Source organism: Salmo salar, chromosome ssa16 (assembly GCF_905237065.1).
Source record: "Salmo salar chromosome ssa16, Ssal_v3.1, whole genome shotgun sequence".
Taxonomy (NCBI): Eukaryota; Metazoa; Chordata; class Actinopteri; order Salmoniformes; family Salmonidae; genus Salmo; species Salmo salar.
This window is the reverse complement of record NC_059457.1, coordinates 14,318,438-14,341,631: the sequence shown is the minus strand read 5'-3', so window position 1 is coordinate 14,341,631 and position 23,194 is coordinate 14,318,438. Positions and strand designations below refer to the sequence as shown.

At 40.4% G+C, this 23,194-nt stretch overlaps 1 protein-coding gene across 5 annotated transcripts in view; it reads right to left on the bottom strand.

The window, feature by feature from the left end:
* Positions 1-22,502, bottom strand: part of slc23a4 (solute carrier family 23 member 4) — a 28,370-nt gene extending 5,868 nt beyond the window's left edge. The window contains exons 1-8 of one of the 5 annotated variants that reach the window (XM_045696999.1): positions 22,169-22,502; positions 21,826-21,989; positions 14,750-14,884; positions 14,216-14,373; positions 6,870-7,029; positions 4,813-4,994; positions 2,339-2,459; positions 1,281-1,437 (exon numbers count right to left, since the gene is read on the bottom strand). In XM_045696999.1, coding sequence (XP_045552955.1) covers positions 1,281-1,437; positions 2,339-2,459; positions 4,813-4,994; positions 6,870-7,029; positions 14,216-14,250 — 655 coding nt within the window. In that variant the 5' untranslated portion in view covers positions 14,251-14,373; positions 14,750-14,884; positions 21,826-21,989; positions 22,169-22,502. The remainder of the gene's footprint in view (positions 1-1,280; positions 1,438-2,338; positions 2,460-4,812; positions 4,995-6,869; positions 7,030-14,215; positions 14,374-14,749; positions 14,885-21,825; positions 21,990-22,168) is intronic. The other 4 variants (XM_045697001.1, XM_045696998.1, XM_014147935.2 and 1 more) reach the window with 4 other exon arrangements.
* Positions 22,503-23,194: the final 692 nt, after the last annotated feature.

Genomic DNA, 23,194 nt, shown 5'->3' with positions numbered 1-23,194 from the left:
TACTTTCAGGTCTCTCCAGAGATGTTAGATTGGGTTCAAGTCCGGGCTCTGGCTGGGTCACTCAAGGACATTCAGAGACTTGTGCCGAAGCCATACCTGTCTTGTCTTGGCTGTGTGCTTAGGGTCGTTGTCCTGTTGGAAGGTGAACCTTCACCCTAGTCTGAGGTCCTGAGCGCTCTGGAGCAGGTTTTCATCAAGGATCTCCCTGTACTTTGCTCCATTCATCTTTGCCTAGATCCTAACTAGTCCCAGTCCCTACTGCTGAAAAACATACCCACAGCATGATGCTGCCACCACCATGCTTCACCGTAGGGATGGTGCCAAACGTGACGCTTGGCATTCAGGCCGAAGAGTTCAATCTTGATTTCATCAGACCAGAGAATCTTGTTTCTCATGGTCTGAGATTCTTTAGGTGCCTTTTGGCAAACTCCAAGCGGTCTGTCATGTGCCTTTTACTGAGGAGTGGCTTCCGTCTGGCCACTCTACCATAAAGGCCTGATTGGTGGAATGCTGCAGAGATGGTTGTCCTTCTGGAAGGTTCTCCCATCTCTACAGAGGATCTCTGGAGCTCTGTCAGAGTGACCATCGGGTTCTTGTTCACCTCCCTGACCAAGGCCCTTCTCCCCCGATTGCTCAGTTTGGCTGGGCGGGCCAGCTCAAGGAAGAGTCTTGGTGCTCCCAAACTTCTTCCATTTCAGAGTGATAGAGGCCACTGTGTTCTTGGGGACCTTCAATGCCTCAGACATTTTTTGGTACCCTTCCCCAGATCTGTGCCTCGACACAATCCTGTCTCTGAGCTCTACGGACAATTGCTTCGACCTCATGGCTTGGTTTTTGCTCTGACATGCACCGTCATACTCCAATCAAGTTGTAGAAACATCTCAAGGATGATTAATGTTAACAGGATGCACCTGAGCTCAATTTCGAGTCTCATGTAAATAAGGTATTTCTGTTATTTATTTTGAGTAAATTAGCAACAACAACAAAAAATCTGTTTACCCTTTGTCATTATGGGGTATTGTGTGTAGATTGCTGAGGATTTTTTTTAACCCATTTTAGAATAAGGCTGTAACATAACAAAATATGGGGGGAAAAAAGGGATCCAAATCATTTCGGATAGCACTGTCCATATCGATAAACCATACATATTAGTAACCCATACAGCACTAACTACTAAAGGTTGGGTTAGGATTGTGACCATGTGACCGTACCAGGAAAAACTTGAATATCAGGTTATGGAGTTGTTGCTTATGATCCCACTGAGCAGCTGTGCTCCATACCTGGATATGGGAATCTGAACCAGGGGGCCTGGCCTATGACATCCCCCTTCAGGTCTGTGCGAGCCAGGTAGCCGTACTGCTCCGGCTCTGAGGGCAGGACATTAGAGATGGTGAAGATGTAACAGATCAGCCATGACAGTGTGATGCCAAGGAGCACCTGAGGAAGAAGTCACACACAGTACTGCACATGCAAATATTACACCAGTCATTATCAGGACCAGGAGTGTTTCCAGACCACAGGAACTGAACAGGGAAAAATTTGGGCTATATAAGGTCGATAAGTGAACAATGAACACTTTTGAGTCTTTGGCCTCAATTCAAACAGATCGAGAGTAGTGGACATTTTGGCGTTGTTGGAGGTGTAACTGCAGTATGAGCTGACAAATCAGTGTGTGGCTGCTCTTGTGTGACACCAATCACTCCCTTCCTTATTATTCCTTACTCCCGAGTGGAGCAGTGGTCTAAGACACTGCATCCCAGTGCAGGAGGTGTCACTGTAGTACCTGGTTCGTATCCAGGCTGCATCACATCTGGCTGTGATTGGGAGTCCCATAGGGCGGTGCACAATTGGCCCAGTGTTTGGCCGTCATTGTAAATAAGAATTTGTTCTTAACTGACTTGCCTAGTTAGATAAAAAATAAATAAAAAATCCCGACCGCGTTAGAAGTTCAAAACGGTGAAAGAGAGAGTAGGCTCTATCGATTATAGAAATTATGACAGGCTAATGCATGTTTTCATGTTAATTTGGATGGGGGGGGATTTATAGCCTATCAATCTAATTGGGGTGTAGACAATAGGACATCACGCATTTGAGTGGTTGAACTTGTAGCGCAGCTTCATAAACTTCTAACATGGCTGCACGGGATTTGTCGGTTATAAAGTCGGGTGTAGTTTTTCATCCAATAGCAGTGTCCGAGACAAGGTCACACAGGGAGCCACTTGTGGATTTGACAGCTCTAACGCATTTCCACCTCCGACACCTCCAAAACAACCGCTGTGCAGATGTCGGCTAGTGCGGATCTGATAGAATCTAGCCCTTTATTTTCCAATGGACGTACAGGTAGAAGCTGGAAGATGTAGATCCTGGAGGTGTGGAGTTTCTTGGTCTTGTTGTATGTGGGGAATGGTACAGGGATGTGTCGGAGGTACTGGGAGAACAGGATGATCAGAGCAGTCGTCCTGTAGGAAAGAGAAAAACTCTGTTCACAAAGCAGAATGAGCCATCCAGTGGTGCATTTAGAATGGGTAAGAATCTTCATACAGTATGTATGTAGCCTACAATCAGGTCAAAAATGATTGGCATGCTTGATAAAGATCAGTAAAAAATACTATAATACAAATACTGAGCTATTCTGTATGCAAAATTATAATATTTTATACTAATACAATTGCTCAGAGAAATACATTTTGTTTAACAAGCAATAAAAATAAATCGCCGAAAGATAGGGATCAAAGTTACTGCCATCGTTGCTGTCAATACTCCAGCACCCTCCCCTTGCAAAGATATTGGGAGCTGAGCATTTTTCAAACATGTTTTATGAGATTGGAGAACACATTGGGGAGGGATCTTAGACCATACAGAATCTTTCCAGATCTTTGATCCTTCGTCTGTGCTTATGGACTGCCCTATTCAATTCAAACCACAGATTTTCAATGGGGTTCAATTTCAGAGACTGAGATAGCCATTGCAAAATGTAGATTTTGTGGTCAATTAACAATTTCTTTGTGAATTTTGATGTGGGCTTGGGGTTATTGTCTTGCTGGAAGATCCACTTGCGGCCAAGTGTCAGCCTCTTGGCAGAGACTATCAGGTTTTTAGCTAAAATGTCTTGGTACTTCTAAGAAGCCATCCAGTGTGTGACACAGTGTGAGAACCGTTTGTTTAAGCCCAAGTATAATCAGTCCTCAACTGTGTCTAGTGTGGTTCAGGCTCAGGCCTCTTGTGAAGGTACAGGTGCAAACCAGTCTGAACACTCAGAGTTAAAAGCCCTCACTTAAGCCCAGCAGAACCAGCAAGAGCAGCTTCTAATGAAGGCACTTGGGTCCTCAAACGCGGCATCAAACAGTGAGCTATCCCCCAGATTCGAAAGGAATCCAGGTGGTAAACCTATTTGTTTCAGGTGTGACCAGGTAGAACACATAGCACGTTTCTGTTCCACTTCAGTACGTCCCAAAAGGGCCCATTTAGAGAAACAAGAAGAGGTGGCCCGGGAACAGGCTATGGCTCGGGAACCTTAACGATATAACATGGTATTGTGAACCGATTATTTTTAATGTTTTGCGTTTAGTTAAGCATTAAGAAGTTTTAATATTTATTTTTTGGAAGTGAGCCATAATAATTGTTTGTATCTTGCAGATAGTTGGAGAAGCCTTTCACTGCTCTCACTGGGTTATTAGTTTGTGTCCCTTGCATTAGATAGGTAGTTCTTTGGGCAAAAGATTTGGGAGTGCCCTGGCGGGCGGACTAGTTTAATTTTCTTTGTTATATGTTGGTTTGTCTACCTTTTTATTTTGTCACCACTTCCCCAGAGACCTCTAAGGGCTGGCTGTATTTAGGATGGAGTGATTTAGTTCAGAGAGCATAAGGAAGTCCCATTAATACACTTGTGCCTTTGCAGGCTAATTATCATGAGTGTGCTATTGTTCAATGAGTGCTTTATCAAGAGTGTGCAATTATTTCTTGCCCTGCTGCTGACTAGTGTTTGTGAAATCCTAATATATAATGTTGCATACAAAGTTTGAAAGGTCTATCACTTTCATCAAACACAATCAAAGTTAACATTAGCCCTAGAGGCCTTCAATTGCCCAACTTATAGGCATGCCCAATGTAGGCATCTTTTTTAACAACGTGATGCTGCACTCTAAAGGGATAACTTGGAATAACATGATGTAGGTAACTAAATAATCGAAAGAAAGTGTTTATTTATATTATAAGTATTTAAGCATGTCAAGCGCAAGAGATAATGTCACAGGTAGGTTTATGGCTTGATCATATCACAACATTATTTTAACACCTCCAAAGTAATTGCATGTGGAGCAGGAGCCACTGAATCTCTGCATTTTTCTAGTATCCACTCAAAATCTGCTCTCAATCCACTCTTTTGGTATTGTTTTCATTAGTCCACTGCTGATACAGTCCCAAAATGTCAAGTGTCACACCATCATGATGAACTGGAAAGTGACACTTTGCTTCTTGAAAGTACATTATCTTGAAAACATGACTGCTTACATGTAAAAGTGGACTAATTATTTTTTTTTTCAAAAATATCGTTTTTGAGTGGATTTTTCTTTAACTGGTTAGGACAGCTCATGAGGTCTCCTAAATATCTGTCGACTAGGTGGGACTCTTATGACTAAAGAGGCTTCATGCATAGCGTTTTACCCATCAGAGTAGGAGTAAAATGTCTCTCTTCTCAGCACTTATGACACATCTTCTACTCTGAGACACTTTGTGGATATGGGCCCAGTTCAACAGTTGATGACTACAGGCTTGTGGGGAGTTTCGAGTGAAACCATATTGAGAGGTACACACATAGTGGAGATGCCCCAGTGGTTCCCTGCGCTCATTCCAGCTGAGTCATACAGGGACAGGCCAATCAGAGAGATGGTGGGTGCGATGGTGAGGGGGCCAATAAAACGCATGAAGAAACCGATGAGGCCAGAGAAACCCACCAGCACCTGGAACAAAGAGCCCACCATGATGGAGCCCTGCAGCTGTAGAGGAATATAAACACAACAAATGAGCAAATACACATCAATAAACACGAGTAATAGTATTTAATCATATTTACTGTGAACCACATTAATGTGTATACAATATGTAAACTCAGCAAAAAAAGAAACGTCCTCTCACTGTCAACTGCGTTTATTTTCAGCAAACTTAACATGTGTAAATATTTGTATGAGCATAACAAGATTCAACAACTGAGGCATAAACTGAACAAGTTCCACAGACATGTGGCTAACAGAAATGGAATAATGTGTCCCTGAAAAAAGAGGGGGGTCAAAATCAAAAGTAACAGTCAGTATCTGGTGTGGCCACCAGCTGCATTAAGTACTGCAGTGCATCTCCTCTTCGTGGACTGCACCAGATTTGCCAGTTCTTGCTATGAGATGTTACCCCACTCTTCTACCAAGACACCTGCAAGTTCCTGGACATTTCTGGGGGGAATGGCACTAGCCCTCACCCTCCGATCCAACAGGTCCCAGACGTGCTCAATGGGATTGAGATTCAGGCTCTTCTCTGGCCATGGCAGAACACTGACATTCCTGTCTTGCAGGAAATCACATTGTCATGCTGGAGGGTCATGTCAGGATGAGCCTCCAGGAATGGTACCACATGAGGGAGGAGGATGTCTCCCCTGTAACGCACAGCGGTGATTGCCTGCAATGAAAACAAGCTCAGTCCGATGATGCTGTGACACATGGACCCTCCACCTCGATCCCGCCCCAGAGTACAGGCCTCGGTGTAACGCTCATTCCTTCAACGATAAACGCGAATCTGACCATCACCCCTGGTGAGACAAAACCGCAGCTCGTCAGTAAAGAGCACTTTTTGCCAGTCCAGTCTGGTCCAGCGACGGTGGATCTGTGCCCATAGGCAACGTTGTTGCCGGTGATGTCTGGTGAGGACCTGCCTTACAACAGGCCTACAAGCCCTCAGTCCAGCCTCTTTCAGCCTATTGCGGACAGTCTGAGCACTGATGAAGGGATTGTGCGTTCCTGGTGTAACTCGGGCAGTTGTTGTTGCCATCCTGTACCTGTCCCGCAGGTGTGATGTTCGGATGTATTGATCCTGTGCAGATGTTGTTACACGTGGTCTGCCACTGCGAGGATGATCAGCTGTCCGTCCTGTCTCCCTGTAGCGCTGTCTTAGGTGTCTCACAGTACGGGCAATGCAATTTATTGCCCTGGCCACATCTGCAGTCCTCATGCCTCCTTGCAGCATGCCTAAGGCACGTTCACGCAGATGAGCAGGGACCCTGGGGCATCTTTCTTTTGGTGTTTTTGAGAGTCAGTAGAAAGGCCTCTTTAGTGTCCTAAGTTTTCATAACTGTGACCTTAATTGCCTACCGTCTGTGAGATGTTAGTGTCTTAACAACCGTTCCACAGGTGCATGTTCATTCATTGTTTGTGATTCATTGAACAAGCATGGGAAACACTGTTTAAACCCTTTACAATGAAGACTGTGAAGTTATTTGGATTTTTACGAATGATCTTTGAAAGACAGGGTCCTGAAAAAGGGACGTTTCTTTTTATGTTGAGTTTTGATACTGGTGTATCAAGGGTTATCAAAATATGATCAAACATGGTAAAATAGCTCTCTTTCTTTCTTTACATTTACAATATAGTCATTTAGGAGACACTTTATATTTGTCAATCACATTACTAAAAGGCGGCAGGTAGCCTAGTGGTTAGAGCATTGGGCCAGTAACCGAAAAGTTACTGGAATCCCAAAGCTGACAAGGCAAAAATCTGTCATTCTGAACAAGGCAGTTAACCCACTGTTCCCTGGTAGGCCGTCATTGTAAATAAGAATTTCTTCTTAACTGACTTGCCTAGTGAAGAAAAAAAAAGAAAAAAAATCACCTCTCGCATGCGGCTCTGCCACACATCTATGTACTCAGGAGAGGTGGTGTTGACCAGGGAAGCGTTCTGGGTCCAGGCAGGGCATGTCCACTCTGGCATTGACAGCATAGCCATGGAGGGAGCTAGAAAGGCAAAGGTACCCCCCTGAACAATGGGCAGTCTGAGGGATAGAGAGAGAGAGGGGAGAGTAAGACAGATACCTGAAATCACAAATTGCAGAGATTAGATGTTATGGCTAGAATCTTAAGACTGTTACATAAGGAATTCTTCCCCTTTGTAGTATAATCAGAAAACGACATGTTTTGTGAAGAAGTAGTTGGAGGTTATGGTTGGTCAGGTTGGACCAGAGATGAAACAGCAACACTGGCTCTTTTGCCATCTTCATGTTCTACACAGATCTGAGACTAGGTTGATGCTTGGCTTTTCTGAATAATGATTCATCAAGCATTTGCCTGCATGATTATGGATTCAGGTGACCTGCACTCTGTGTAAGGTAAGGTCTCTCAGCTTTTGCTCCATATACCTTACTAATACTTTGGTTCATCAGAATTGCTCCTATCTATAAAATAAGTGAGGAAAGGAGAGAGCGTTTGCTACATTTATGTCCAAAATAAACTTAAATACAGTACATACCCTTCAAATTAGTGGATTCAGCTATTTCAGCCACACCCGTTGCTGACAGGTGTATACAATCAAGCACACAGCCATACAATATCCATAGACAAAGGCTGCCAGTAGAAAGGCCTTACTGAAGAGATCAGTGACTTTCAACATAGCACCGTCTCAGGATGTCACCTTTTCAACAAGTTAGTTCATCAAATTTCTGCCCTGCTAGAGCTGCCCTGCTCAACTGTAAGTGCTGTTATTTTGAAGTGGAAACATCTAGGAGCAACAACGGCTCAGCCGTGAAGTGGTAGGCCACACAAGCTCAAAGAACAGGACTGCCGAGTGCTGAAGTGTGTAGCGTGTAAAAAATGTTCTGTCTTTAGTTGCAACACTCACTACTGAGTTTCAAACTGCCTCTGGAAGCAACGTCAGCACAATAACTGTTAATCGGGAGCTTCATGAAATGGGTTTCCATGGCCAAGCAGCCACACACAAGCCAAAGATTACCATGTGCAATGCCAACCGTCAGCTGGAGTGGTGTAATGCTCGCCGCCATTGGACTCTGGAGCAGTGGGAATGCGTTCTCTGGAGTGATGAATCACACTTCACCATCTGACAGTCCAACAGACGAATCTGGGTTTGGCGGATACCAAGAGAACGCTACCTGCCTCAATGCATAGTACTAACAGTAAAGTTTGTTGGAGGAATAATAGTCTGGGGCTGTTTTTGTTCCAACTTCTAGTGGAACGCCTTCCTAGAAGAGTGGAGGCTATTATAGCAGCAAAGGGGGGACCAACTCCATATTTATGCCCATGGTTTTGTAATGAGATGTTCGACGAGCAGGTGTGCACATTCTTTTGGTCATGTAGTGTACAATACATTCGGAAAGTATTCAGACCCCTTCCCTTTTTCCACATTTTGTTATGTTACAGCCTCATTCTAAAATGGATTAAATAAAAAATGTTCCTCATCAATCTACACACAATACCCCATAATGACAAAGCGAAAACAGGCTTTCAGAATTTTTGCACATTTATTAAAAATAAAAACAAATACCTTACTTACATAAGTATTCAGACCCTTTGCTATGAGACTCAAAATTGAGCTCAGATGCATCCTGTTTCCATTGATCATCCTTGATGTTACTACAACTTGAATGGAGTCCACCTGTGCTAAAATCAATTAATTTGGAAAGGACCACTCCTGTCTGTACAACAGATTGACAGTGCTTGTCAGCGCAAAAACCAAGGCATGAGGTTGAAGGAATTGTCCGTAGCGATCTGAGAAAGGATTGTGTCGAGGCACATATCTGGTAGCAAAAAATGTCTGCAGCATTGAAGTTTCGCAAGAACACAGTGGCCTTTAACATTATTAAATGGAAGAAGTTTGTAACCACCAAGATACTTCCTAAAGCTGGCCGCCTGGCCAAACTGAGCAATCGGGGGAGAAGGGCCTTGGTCAGGGAAGTGAACAAGAACCCAACGATCTCTCTGACAGAGCTCAAGAGTTCCTCTGTGGAGATGGGAGAACCTTCCAGAAGGACAACCATCTCTGGCCAGATGGAAGCCACTTCTCAGTAAAAGGCACATAACACCCCGCTTGGAGTTTGCCAACAGGCAAAAAGGACTCTCAGACTATGAGAAACAAGATTCAGTGGTCTGATGAAACCAAGATTGAACTCCTTGGCCTGAATGCCAAGCATTACATCTGGAAGAAAACTTGCACCATCCCTACGGTGAAGCATGGTGGTGGCAGCATCATACTTTGGGGATGTTATTCAGCGGCAGGGACTGGGAGACTAGTCAGGATCGAGGGAAAGATCCTTGATGAAAACCTACTCCAGAGTGCTCAGGACCTCAGACTGGGGCAAAGGTTCACCCTCCAACAGGACAACGACCTTAAGCACACAGCCAAGACAACGCAGGAGTGGTTTCGGGACAAGTCTCTGAATGTCCTTAAGTGGACCAGCCAGAGCCCGGACTTGAACCCTATCGAACATCTCTGGAGAGACCTGAAAATAGCTGTGCAGCGACGCTTCCCATCCAACCTGACAAAGCTTGAGAGGATCTGCAGAGAAGTTTGGGAGAAACTCCCAAAATACAGGTGTGCCAACCTTGTAGCGTCATACCCAAGAGGACTGAAGGCTGTAATCGCTGTCAAAGGTGCTTCAACAAAGTACTGAGTAAAGGGTCTGAATACTTATGTAAATTTGATAGTTTTTTATATACTGTATACATTTGCAAAACTTTCTAAAAACCTGTTTTTGCTTTGTCATTACGGGGTATTGTGTGTAGATTGATGAGGGGAGAAAAACTATTTAATCCATTTTAGAATAAGGCTGTAACGTATCAAAATGAGGAAAAAGTCAAAGGGTCTGAATACTTTCCGAATGCACTGTATATGGATCGATCTTGAATTGTGGTGGCATTTGCATCCTTCGTCTTTTGCAACCATGAAAAACACTGGAGTCGCTGCTCGTGGGGTTATTGAACATGAAGCCACACCTGTCTCACTCGCATTCTAAATTCAGAATGAGAAAGTGTAGGTTATAGAGAATTATTGTGACACAAAAATAGAAAATCATTCAATTAAATAATGAGGAATTATATTAGCCTAATTGAGGTGTAAATAAGGCTAGCCTACATATCACATTCCAGTGTTCGCATGGGATTTCACTTAATGCGACTCTGTGCAGCCAATGCAATGTCCGCTTTCGGTATAATACCAGGTCCTGCTTGTGGATTTGATCGTTTGAACATAGTTCTACCTCCGACACTGCCAAAACATCTGCTATGCAGGTGTCGGCAAGCACAGATCTGATATAATCTAAATTTGACTAAATATGTTAAGATTTGTTAAATATTTTCAACATTAGTGTACTGGTATATTGCGATCATCTTTGAATTCTGGGACTTTGTTTTGTCAATCTACTTGTGTAAATGATTTAAATCTCAGTTCCAAAATACTTCAATAATATCTCACAGCTGTAATGTGCTGACTGCGCAACCGACAGGATTTCCAGTTTCTAATTTTCCAAATCTGGAGTCAATCTGATTTGTGGTTCATGAGAATAATTTAAGTATTTTTAGCATTAGCATGCAAGTTACAGTGCGGCCATATTTCAAGCAGCAACTTATGTTATGGAGTGAATCTGATGTATGGTTCATGTGGAGAAGATGATTACAGATGATTTTGAGCATTAGTATTACATACAGATGTGGGATCTTAATTTAATCCAGTTTGCTACAGCAGGAAAATAATAGAGTGATCAAATTAAGATCATACATCTGTAAGCCTTTGTGGAGTGGAGTTAAAGGATTTAAATGGACACGTAAAATCAGATTTCCTTATTTATCAATAACTCATCCAATCCCTTAGTTTTTCTCAGACTAAGTCAATAATCTTTGCTTGAGTTATTTGACACTGTCAGCTTTGCTGTGAACCCCTAAAAAGATGATAGAATGTTTGTTCCACTTTGACATTGGAGTACTTTGTGTAGATCGTTGAATTGTTTTATTTACAATTTAATCCATGTTAATCCCACTTTGTATCACAAGAAAATGTGGAAAACCCCTAATTACAAATAGTAACACATCATACATTTGTTTATATTGAACTGTTTATCAATGATAAAACATAATGCAAGTCCTTTATACTACAAAATATTATGTTTATGCATTGTTTAAAGTAGTTAGGGCAAGCAAATTCGCTTGTCCCAGTACTGACCCAGTAGAGTTGTAGTGACATTTTGCGGATTTAGACATATCTATTATTTTGAATGGTGGAAAGTAAACAAACTTATTTAATATATTGTATAGATCAATAAAACAAAGGCTACTACAATACATATTTGTTTTACAAATATAATATGTGGCCCTTAGTTTTATGTAATTGGTGTTACCACCTTGAAAATCACTCATTACAAGGATTTACCAGGACCTTGAGCATTCCCTGAAGTGGCAAACGGTTATTGCGGGAGGGATCTATATTAAAGAAAATGATTAGCTAGTCACACCTTTTTAGTATGTCATACATTTCAGGATTCCATTTATGATATGTGTAGTCTAAATTCAAAGTGTCATTGGTGTTACTCAATTTAAATGAACGGAAATTTTATTGTGAGCAAAATGATTAACGAAATCACATTAGGCCTCAATTTAAGAAAAGCCTCAATTACCTCAAATGTGTCATTGGTGTTACCGTCGTTACTACTCCTACTGGTGGCACAGTGTTATCATAACGGTCACAATTATTTAAAGTCATTAAGCTGCCATATTAGTTGATTTAGAATGGGAAGATGTACATTTAAATTACAAATATAGAAAATTAAGTACATGTTTTTTTTAAATGCCCAAATGCCACCAAAAATTAAGAACCGCCCATTCAGTATATTCTTGAAAGTGTATTATCGGATGATATCAGCTCATCATGGTCTGGACATAGATTACATAGATGACATAAAAACAAACCACCACCTATAGTAATTACAGCAGTTAACCTAACCTAACTTACACAAGCTTGACGGCTACAGTGCCTTCAGAAAGTACTCACACCCTTTGACTTTTTCAACATTTTGTTGTGATACAAAGTGGGATTAACATGGATTTAATTGTAAATAAAACAATTCAACGATCTACACAAAATACTCCAACGTCAAAGTGGAACAAACATTCTATCATCTTTTTTTAATGGAAAATAAAACACTAATATATTTTGATTTCATTAGTATTAAACCCCTGAGTCAATACATACATTAGAATCACCTTTGGTAGCGATTACATCTGTGAGTCTTTCTGGGTAAGTCTGTAAGAGCTTAGCAAATCTGGATTGTACAATATTTGCCCATTATTCTTAAAAAATTATTCAAGCTCTGTCAAGTTGGTTGTTGATCATTATTAGACAGCCATTTTCATGTCTTGCCAGAAATTTTCAAGACGATTTAAGTCAAAACTGTAACTAGGCCACTCAGGAACATTAAATGTCATCTTGGTAAGTAACTCCAGTGTATGTTTGGCCATGTATTTTAGGTTATTGTCTTGCTGAAAGGTGGATTCGTCTCCCAGTGTCTGTTGGAAAGCAGATTGAACCAGGTTTTCCACTAGGACTTTGCCTGTGCTTAGCTACAGTATATTCCTTTTCTTTTTATCCACAAAAAACTCCCTAGCCCTTGCCGATGACAAGCAAACTCATAACATGATGCAACCACAACCATGCTTGAAAATATACTCTTCATATTATAAAGAGTGGTACTCAGTGATGTGTTGTGTTGGATCTGCCCCAAACATAATGCTTTGCCACATTTTTTGCAGTATTACGTTAGTGCTTTATTGCAAACAGGATGCATGTTTTTGAATATTTTTATTCTATACAAGTTTCCTTCTTTTCACTTCGACATTTAGGTTAGTATTGTGGAGTAACTACAATGTCGTTGAGCCATCCTCAGTTCTCCTGTCACAGCCAGTTAACTCTGTAATTGGTTTAAAATCACCATTGGCCTCATGGTGAAATCCCTGAGCGGTTTCAGTCCTCTCCATCAACTGAGTTAGGAAGGACGGCTGTATCTTTGTAGTGACTGGATGTATTGATACAGCATCCAAATTGTAATTAGTAACTTCACCACCCTCAAAGGGATATTCAATGTCTGCTTTTTATTACATTTTTACTCATCTACCAAAAGGTGCCCTTCTTTGCAAGGCACATAGATGGGGGTAGTCATTCAAAAATCATGATAAACACCATTATTGCACACAGAATTAATCCATGCAATTTACGGTATTATCTGACTTGTCGAGCAACTTTTTACCCTCAAAGTTGTTTAGGCTTGCCATAACAAAGAGGTTGAATACTTATTCAGCTTTTCATTGTTTATTAATTTGTAGAAATGTTCAAAAACATAATTCCACTTTGACATTATGGGGTATTGTGTGTAGATCAATGACACAAAATCTAAATGTAATCAATTTAAAATTCAGTCTGTAAAAACAAAATGTGGGAAAAGTATAGGGGTGTGAATACTTTCTGAAGGCACTGTATACTTCACCACTCCTCCTGCATATGACCAAGCAAATCTCTTCTATTGACCCCATGCCAATTCAGGCTCAATGACCTGGAATTGTACGAGTGGGGGAGCTGAGCTCCAGTACCAGTTCTTCAGTTAGAGATTCAGTTCTTGACGGCTTTAATTTCACAAAGACCCAGTGCCCAGTTGAGAATATGCTATGGTGTGAGGCTAATGCAGCACACCTGAAAAACTAGCTCCGAATATCAACAGATGCTTAGAAAGAGACATGAGAGCTCATACTGTACAACCTAGCTAATCAGATGGTTCAGCAAAATCAATCTTTACAATAAACGATAGTCTACTGCTGGATCTCCTGGAAAACATGACAACCAAATCAGATATTGTGTTTCGCCTTAAGTAAAATTCCAGGAAATTGCCATGGATTTTATTGTACTTTGTTTTGATTCCAACATGACAATACAACAAAGAGACGCCTCGCCCCTTTGATATCCGGCAATTCATGACTAGTAGATTCCCTTAAACAGTGTCATGGTTGGATGGCCCCACCTTGATATTGCCCAGGATATCTTATCAAGGTCAATCTTTATTGACCAAATAAACATGTGACTCCCTTGTACCTTGTTCTCCCTGCTTTTGGCCCCATTTATGTTCACAGACACTCTGTTGCTGTTGAATAATTTGCCCAAAGCCATATCCAACCAACCGCAGCTTCACTCACCTGATTCCGAAGGTGACCTGCAGCAGGGTGCACATGCCTGACACAAAGAAGATGGTGCTGATGAGGTGACCCTGGGTCAGGCCATCGTGCTGCAGACACAGACCCTGAGACAGGATCAGAGGGATGGCGATGATCCCCCCAAACGCTGTCAGTAAATGCTGAGGAGAGGGGGAGATGGATGTAAGAGAGGAAGAAGAGATGCACTCATGACGGTTACATCCACTGATACTGAGGCCAAGATGAGCAGATGAAATCACAGGTACAGGAACAGTATTTTCCATCAGCCTCAACAAAACTCACACAGTTAAATCTCTTATGATTTTATTCTTGTGGCCCTCGTGTGACTTTGTGATTTTATTTTTCATTTGCAGCCAAATTCATCCTGGAAAACTAGGTTAGTTTGACTGTTCATCCAATTGATTACATTGGCTGATCAAATCAATGGAATCCCAAGGAGGCCCAACCTCTCCAACCTCAACCAGTGAGAAGGGAAACCTGTGACCTCCAATAAAACGGAGTAGGGATTGGATTTACCTGGATGCCCAGGATTATGCATAGGTCCAAGGCTGGGACGTCTGTGACACAGTAGGCCAGCTTGTTCTTGTCATACTCCTCAGAGAGGTCGGAGCCCTCTCCATCATTCTTCAGCTCACAGAAATGCCCATGAATCTACAGGACAGATAGCAAGGTCTCATTCATTAGGACAATGGAAAACATTTCATTCTGCAACGGAATAGGAAAATTTGCGTCTCTTATTGGACAAATCCAGGTAGTCCCTCCCTGTTTCAGTGTATTTTCTTCTGTTTAATCCCAAATGGGCTGACTCACAGGCATAACATTACCCATACTACAGGAATACTATTACCAATAATACAGGAATAATTTCCCCCAGAACAAAAGCGTAATATCACTCATAACTTGGGTTACAAAGCTACCAGTAATTTACCAAAGTTACCGGAAACTTGAGTAATTCTGATAATTCCCCCTTCGCTCAGCCCCGCCCCCCTTGGTTACTGTTGCAACTTCGGACCCTTCACAATGATGTCAAACTGTGTTTCTAATACACAATGAAATTAAACACAGGCTACCTCTTGCTAATTAGGAAACTCTTGGGTATGCTGTAGTGGACTGTTATTACAATTGCGTCACGGGAACCTGGTAAAAATGTTTGTAACGTTAGTGTAGTTAATGGCTCTGAATTCACTGAATCCATTTTTGTAGCTAACTGGTACCCTCAGATCGTATCCTGATGTTGACAGCAGATGGCAGTTGTATTCATAACTTTAACTAGTTAACATACATTTTGAGAAAACAAGTTATATTAAGTGGCTAGCTACTGTAGCTAGCTAGCGTTAGCAACGTTTTGTGGTTAATGAGACTGAGAGCTAGCAAACAATTTAACTAAATTATAATTTCAGATCCTAAAAATACTCCCTCAACATGCTCTACATTTCAAAAATCACAGTAGCAAGTATCCCTGGTGCACTGTTAAATTATTTTTGCCATTTCAATATTTTTTTTTTTGAAAGCCACTGCCTGGCTTTCATGCGAGGTGTCGGACTCGACGACAGTTGCTATCCATTGGAGCACTGCGTTTGGTTGCCCACTATTCTGAGGTTGGGCATAGCGAAAGGTCAATTAGCAGGTAATCTATGGTAATTTTGGTTATTCATACTTAAATAACTTTAAAATGTCACATACAGTATAGTATTCCTTTTTTTATATATCTGTTTCCATATTGTCCATGAGTTTCTAATGGATAGACCATATGGTTCAGGAGAAAATAGCCTAATTAATGAAAATCAACATCTAATCTGTCAGGTGCGTCATAAAAGCTAGACCAAGGCGCAGCGGGTATCATGCTCATCTTCTTTATTTTTTATAAGAGAACACTTAAACAAAATATAAACGAACGCCAAACAACAGTTCCGTAAGGACACAAGCACTATACGAAAAAACAACCACCCACCAAACCCAAATCAAAACAGGCTGCCTAAGTATGGCATCCAATCAGAGACGACGAAAGACCCCTGCCTCTGATTGGAAACCACACTCGGCCAAACCTGGAAAACGGAACATAGAAAATGAAAACTAGAACCAAAATCCCCTAGACAAAAACCCCAAAACACAAAACAAACACCCCCTGCCACGCCCTGACCATACTACCATGACGTGACATAATCAACAATGGCAAACTCTTGATTTGTATCACCTGCCACCAGTTTGGCGGCAAAACATCTACAACAATGACATACTGACTTAGTAAAATAAATAAAAGTGTGTAAAAAAAATATAAAAGATATGTCATGCTGAAACCCTCATATTAAATACCAATGGTGTTCACTAAGTTGATGGTTTATATTTTGGATCATGTTTTCCAGCTTTGTCATTCTATTATTACATTTTTTATCATCTTATTTGATTGTTTTATATATTTTACATGTGACAAGGCCACACAGAGGACCAGAGATAATTACAGACACCTGTGATAATCTGAAGTACCCAAAAGGGCCACTAGATGTCTTGTGATAAATTAAATACAATCCTTGAAAGTTAACAAAATGCTGGTAGTTTACAGTAATATACCCTCCGTTTGCAACCTTACCCATAACACAGGCATAATATCACCCATAACACAGGCATAATATCACCCATAATACAGGCATAATATTACCCATTACACAGGCATAATATCACCAATAACACATGCATAATATTACCCATAACACAGGCATAATATCACCCATAACACAGGCATAATAGGCTATTATCCATAACACTCATAATACAGCAATAATATCGCTCATAACACAGGCATAATATAACTCATAACACAGGCATAATATAACTCATAACACAGACATAATATCGCCCATAATAGAGCATAAAACACAAAGGGATATTCAATGATTTACTGAAAGTGTGTTTGTTTACAGTCAACATTAAGACATTCTGGAAACCCATGTCACGTAAAGTAGTTGTGCACCAACGCTAGCCTATCAGTGTTAGCTGAATAGATTGCCTCAGAGATGCATGTAGACTGTTGGCATGCATTAGCAGTAACAGTTTATTTTAAGGTATTAGCAAATAATTGGCCAATAAGACATGACTTCTAATGTTTGAATAAGACAACACTTTTCACAGTCAATGATTTGCACCAGAGAGCCGTACAGTATGTTAGTTATGCATGAGGGACTGGAATGTTGAGGCTCAGGTGATCATCAAGGCTGTAACATAAGTAAACAACACTTCTCAGCCGACTAAGAGTGAGCAGCTTCATTCTGCTTCACCAGACCCATACTAGAGTACAAATTCTTTCATTTCAAAGTATACATGTAACTGTTGGGTTGAAATAGCATGCATGTAAACAAGCCCCATTCAAAGGTGCTCAAGTCACTCAGTTCTTATCAATTCACTCTGACTTCTGGGAAATGATAAATCCACTATTCTAGCCAGTTTTTACAACGGTAGGCCTACGCAATCTGGAGAGCTCCACCTGTGTTATGCTATGTGGTTTGGTAAGAGGAAGATATCAATATATTACCAAGGCTGAAAATCACAGGGAATTTGTTTCTTTGTTTGAGTTTACACATTAATCTATGTCGAAACCTATACACAGGGTTGGGGAGTAACGGATCACAAAAAAATGTAACTGTATTCTGTTATGTTACCAGCAAAAATATTGTACTCAGATTACAGATACTTTTGAAAAAGTAGAAGATTACTTCGAAGATTACTTTTAAATTCAGAAAAGAGGTTTGCGAAAAAAAATCTTTGACACTTCGCTGTTTTTTCAGTTGCATTCAAATCAGCATTGAAAAAAGGCGCAAGTTTAAGTTTGTTCCACCTGAGCGAGTCTGACCAGTAGTCAGAGACCACTATGATGACACAGCAAATGGGTTTGATGGATCGCGGGAAAAGAGTATGAATAGGCTTTTGCAGGCTACAGTCCAATCTATGTCTTCCAATGGTACGACTACTGTCGGCATCCAAAGATGATCCAACTTAAATAAAGGCTTGGAGGTAAGGATGACAGCAGTGGTGTAGTCTACGGCGATACGGATATCTCTTATTATTGATATCTACATAGAGCATTGATGTGAATCACACGGCTGCTCTCTCATTTAGCTATATGCGCCTTACGGATTGTGGTTGTTGTGGATGGCTGTTCACAAATCTAAATGTATATTTGAACCCAATAATGGTTGAATTCAAGAAGTTTAAGGTGCCTATCAATCATTGTTTTTGAAACCAGTGGACAGCCAGTGAAAAATGCACTCTTGCAACAGCTGCACAGTGCAGATCCTATCCTATGGAATAAAAGTGAGGCTTTTATTGCTCAATCTAATTCATACTGATAAAAAAATGAAATCCATACTGTAGGCCTAATGGACACGTGTTCAAACTCGCACACTTTCTATAGACTTAAAGGGATAATCTGTATTTGATACATCCATTTTTGGACTATATATATATATATATAGCCATTGATTCTTGAAGAATATAACTTATAAATGCCTCATGATCTTAGTTCAACTGTCACACTCCATAAGAACCCAAACTATAAGCTTGTTTTTCTCCAATGTTTGTAAACAATGTAAACGTAAACTAACACTGTATAACCTCATAACATGGTTAACCTCTATGGGCTGCGTCCCACCCGTGGTGCACTCCATCAACAGCAGGTGCATTTCAAGAGCGGCAAATTTGAATCCAAATAAATGTCAAAATTCAAATTTTTCAACCATACAACTATTTTACACCCTTTGAAAGATAAACATCTCCTTAATCTAACCACGTTTTACGATTTCAAAAAGGTTTTACGGCGAAAGCATAAATTTAGAGTATGTTAGGACAGTACATTTACAAGAGTTGTGTGTAATGTTTTGTCAATTCAAAGACAGGGTCACCAAAACCATAAAACCAGCTAAAATGATGCACTAACCTTTTACAATCTCCATCAGATGACACTCCTAGGACATTATGTTAGACAATGCATGCATTTTTAGTTCTATCAAGTTCATATTTATATCCAAAAACAGCGTTTTACTATGGCATTGATGTTGAGGAAATCGTTTCCCTCCAATAACCGGCAGTCAAGTCAGTGTCACAAATTAAATAATTAAAATTAGAAAACATTGGTAAAATATTATATTGTCATTTAAAGAATTATAGATTTACATCTCTTGAACGCAATCAACTTGCCAGATTTAAAAATAACCTTACTGGGAAATCACACTTTGCAATAATCTGAGCACTGCGCCCAGAAAAATACGCGTTGCGATACAGACTAGACGTCATGTTGGGGAGATCTAAAATCGAAAATACTATGTAAATAATCCATTACCTTTGATTCTCTTCATCAGATGTCACTTCCAGGTATCACAGGTCCATAACGAATGTAGTTTTGTTCAAAAAAGCTCATCATTTATGTCCAAAAATCTCCGTCTTGTTAGCACATGATCTAAGCCAGCCGGACTTCTCGTCATGAACGAGGGGAAAAAATATATTTACGTTCGTTCAAACATGTCAAACGTTGTATAGCATAAATCATTAGGGCCTTTTTTAACCAGAACATGAATAATATTCAAGGTGGACGAATGCATACTCTTTTATAACGTATTGGAACGAGGGTACCCAACATGAACTCGCGCGCCAGGTGTCTAATGGGCCATCATCGTTCCATGGCTCTTGTTCGGTCAGATCTCCCTCCAGAAGACTCAAAACACTTTGTAAAGGCTGGTGACATCTAGTGGAAGCAATAGGAAGTGCCAAAATATTCCTCAGCCCCTGTGTTTTTCAATGGCATAGGTTTAAAGGTAATACAACACATCAGGTATCCACTTCCTGTCAGAAAATGTCTCAGGGTTTTGCCTGCCAAATGAGTTCTGTTATACTCACAGACACCATTCAAACAGTTTTAGAAAATTGAGGGTGTTTTCTATCCATATGTAATAAGTATATGCATATTCTAGTTACTGGGTAGGAGTGGTAACCAGATTAAATCGGGTATGTTTTTTTATCCAGCCGTGTCAATACTGCCCCCTAGCCCTAACAGGTTTTAAAACAATCATGTTGATATCATGGATGGTCAGTCCTTGCATCCATAGCTCTGTCTATTAATCTGAGAGTGGTTACATTTCTCCAGGTCTACCTGTCAGTTTTATACCAAAACAGAGACGGGGCAACCATGTTGTTATTGTTTCATCTGTGGATTTTCCCTTTAAACAGCTGCATATTATCAAAATATCAAAGTGTCACCAACAAAAAGTCAAACAATAGGCCTACAGTAAATGCAGCATATGGCATTCATTTTTCACATGTAAATAGCACTTTTCATTAGCTCTCAAAGTATGCTATTCCATGAGCACAGCATTTTTTTACAACTCAAATCAGTAAGCAGAATCAGTCAAATAAGCGGAATCATGACAATAAAAGAATAAACAACAGTGTAGGGCTGGCTAATAAGTCCTTCGTTTTGGGGTCATGCTCAGGTAAAACAATTTGGCTAATCTATACTTCCATATTTCCAGGTCCTATTCTTGAAGATCATGGGGTATAACATTTATTGGAATGACTGGAATTCTGATAGACTACGGTTTTTAATGTAAAGATATGTCACGTCCTGGCCAGTATAAGATTTAATTGTTATTGTAGTTTGGTCAGGACGTGGCAGAGGGTATTCGTTTTATGTGATTCGGGGTGGTGTGTTTGTTGTAGGGGATTTGATTTGTGTATTCCGGGGTTTTTGGGCACTGTTCCTTGTTATGTATGTCTATGATTGATCTAGCTGTTGTATGTCTATGTGTGGTCAATTGGGGTTGGGACTCTCAATTGAAGGCAGGTGTTGTCCATTTGCCTTTGATTGAGAGTCCCATATATTAGGGTGTGTTTGCATGTGTCTTTTGTGGGAGATTGTTTGTGTGCACTGCGTTTGTTTGAGCGTGCCACACTGGTGCCGTTGTGAGTTTTGTTTTTCCCTGTGGATTCCTTTTTCGTTTTTCCAATTAAAAGAATGAGTATCCACATACCCGCTGCATTTTGGTCCTCCTTTCCTCAACACGACGAAATGTGTGACAAGATACAATTTTATTGTATTATTATATGTAGTTGAATGTGATGGGTTGGAAGAAGCCTACATAACCAACCAATAAAGTAAAATGTAACATCCATATATGGCCAGCTATGTAAACTTTAACATTGATTTATCCTGCAATAGATGTGGTTCAATTGGTAACATACATTTTTGTCTTCTTCTAACGCCTCTTATGGGGAAAGTAATCTAAAAGTAACAATGTAATCAGATTACGTTACTGAGTTTGGGTAATCCAAAAGTTAAATGACTGAATACAATTTTGGACAGGTAACTAGCAACTGTTACGGATTCCATTTAGAAAGTAACCTACCCAATCCTGCCTATACATGTAATAGGTTGCACTTGCAAACTTATGTAGCCCAAAATGTAGTATTTGTGTAGATAAACATCTCTAAAAGTTCCAGCCTTAAAGCCAGTAAATGTCCATAGGTCCAATAACAACATAACCTCTACTCATAGCCACAGCAGAAAATGTCAACATAATCTTCCAGAAGTGGAATAAATGTGTACATACTCACAGCAAATGTGTCATTTTCGAGACCATTGCTTTCCTTCACTGGAGACATGGCTCCAGTCTGGACTCAGCTAGGATGCTGGATCCTGTGAGTTATGAGTGAAAAGTCTCAACAAGAAGTGTACTACCTCGACCTCTCTTTCTCTGTCTCTCACAATGGTTAACTATTGGAAACAATAAGAGACATTGGATACGTAAACACTCTACTGTAGTACCCATTTGTACAGTATATTGTAGAACTGCCCCAATTTATCTACAAAAGATAGTTATGTCTGCTCAATACATTACATTTCTATCCAAGTGTTAAGAAAAGTCCCCTTTGTAAATTAACCTGTCCACTCACCTGACTGTGTGTTTGCCTCTAGTAGTGTCTCTGTTGGCTCTCTTCTTTCACTTCAGTGATAATCACTTGAACGATAATTATTTATCTGGCCAGGTATATGAAATATGACTGGCCACCCTTAATAGCCCCTCCCCCCATCCTCATTTATTTAGAGCGCTGTCAATCTTGCTCAAATTGGAGAGAAAAGAGAGCGTGTTTGTTCTCGAAGTTCAGGGGGTGGCTTAGGACCATGCGGACGCCTTGGAGCGGGCGCGAAGGTAGAGCTATGGAGAGCGCAGATGCAGTGAGGGAACACTGAACAGCGTGACTTCTCTCTCAGTTGAGTTGACAAAAGCAGTGCAGTAATGGAAGATGGCTAAGTAACTGCTGTTTGACTTGACAGGAAACTAAACTATAGCTTTTGTAGGATAGCACAAAGCTCTTCAAGTGTTGGTGCAGTGTTCCTTGACCCTGAGATGTGTTTAATCCCTGAACTGTCTGTAGCTAATGTGTAGCAGCTAAACTAGTGTGTAGCAATTTCTGTATGGCATGTGTTTGTCATAGAATGTTATGTACAGGTAAGTGCCAAAATAAAGGAAACACTTGAGTAAATGAGGGATACAAAGTATATTCAAAGCAGCAGAATTTAGCTTTTTTCTGGAATCTAGAGCCATAATGTCCAAAATATGTCTATTTTTCTGTGTATCTAAGCATACCTCCTGATCTGTCTAATTCCACCATTCTGCACTAACTGTCATTTTTATTCAGACACTTGGAATAGCACAAATAAGTAATCATAACGTTTAACACTATATAAACGTAAAAATATATACAAAAATAAGACTCAAAAAGACAAACAAATTTGTGTTGATTTGGCACTCGACCATCAATACATTACCCATCCCCCCCAACACTGTCAACCAAAGGTCAAGACAAAACCAATTCACCAACTGGTTTTATATTATTCTTAACGATTTCGCACAAACCAGAAAAAAATGCAACAATATGTCTGTGAAACTATATATTCACAGTATTATGAATGAATTG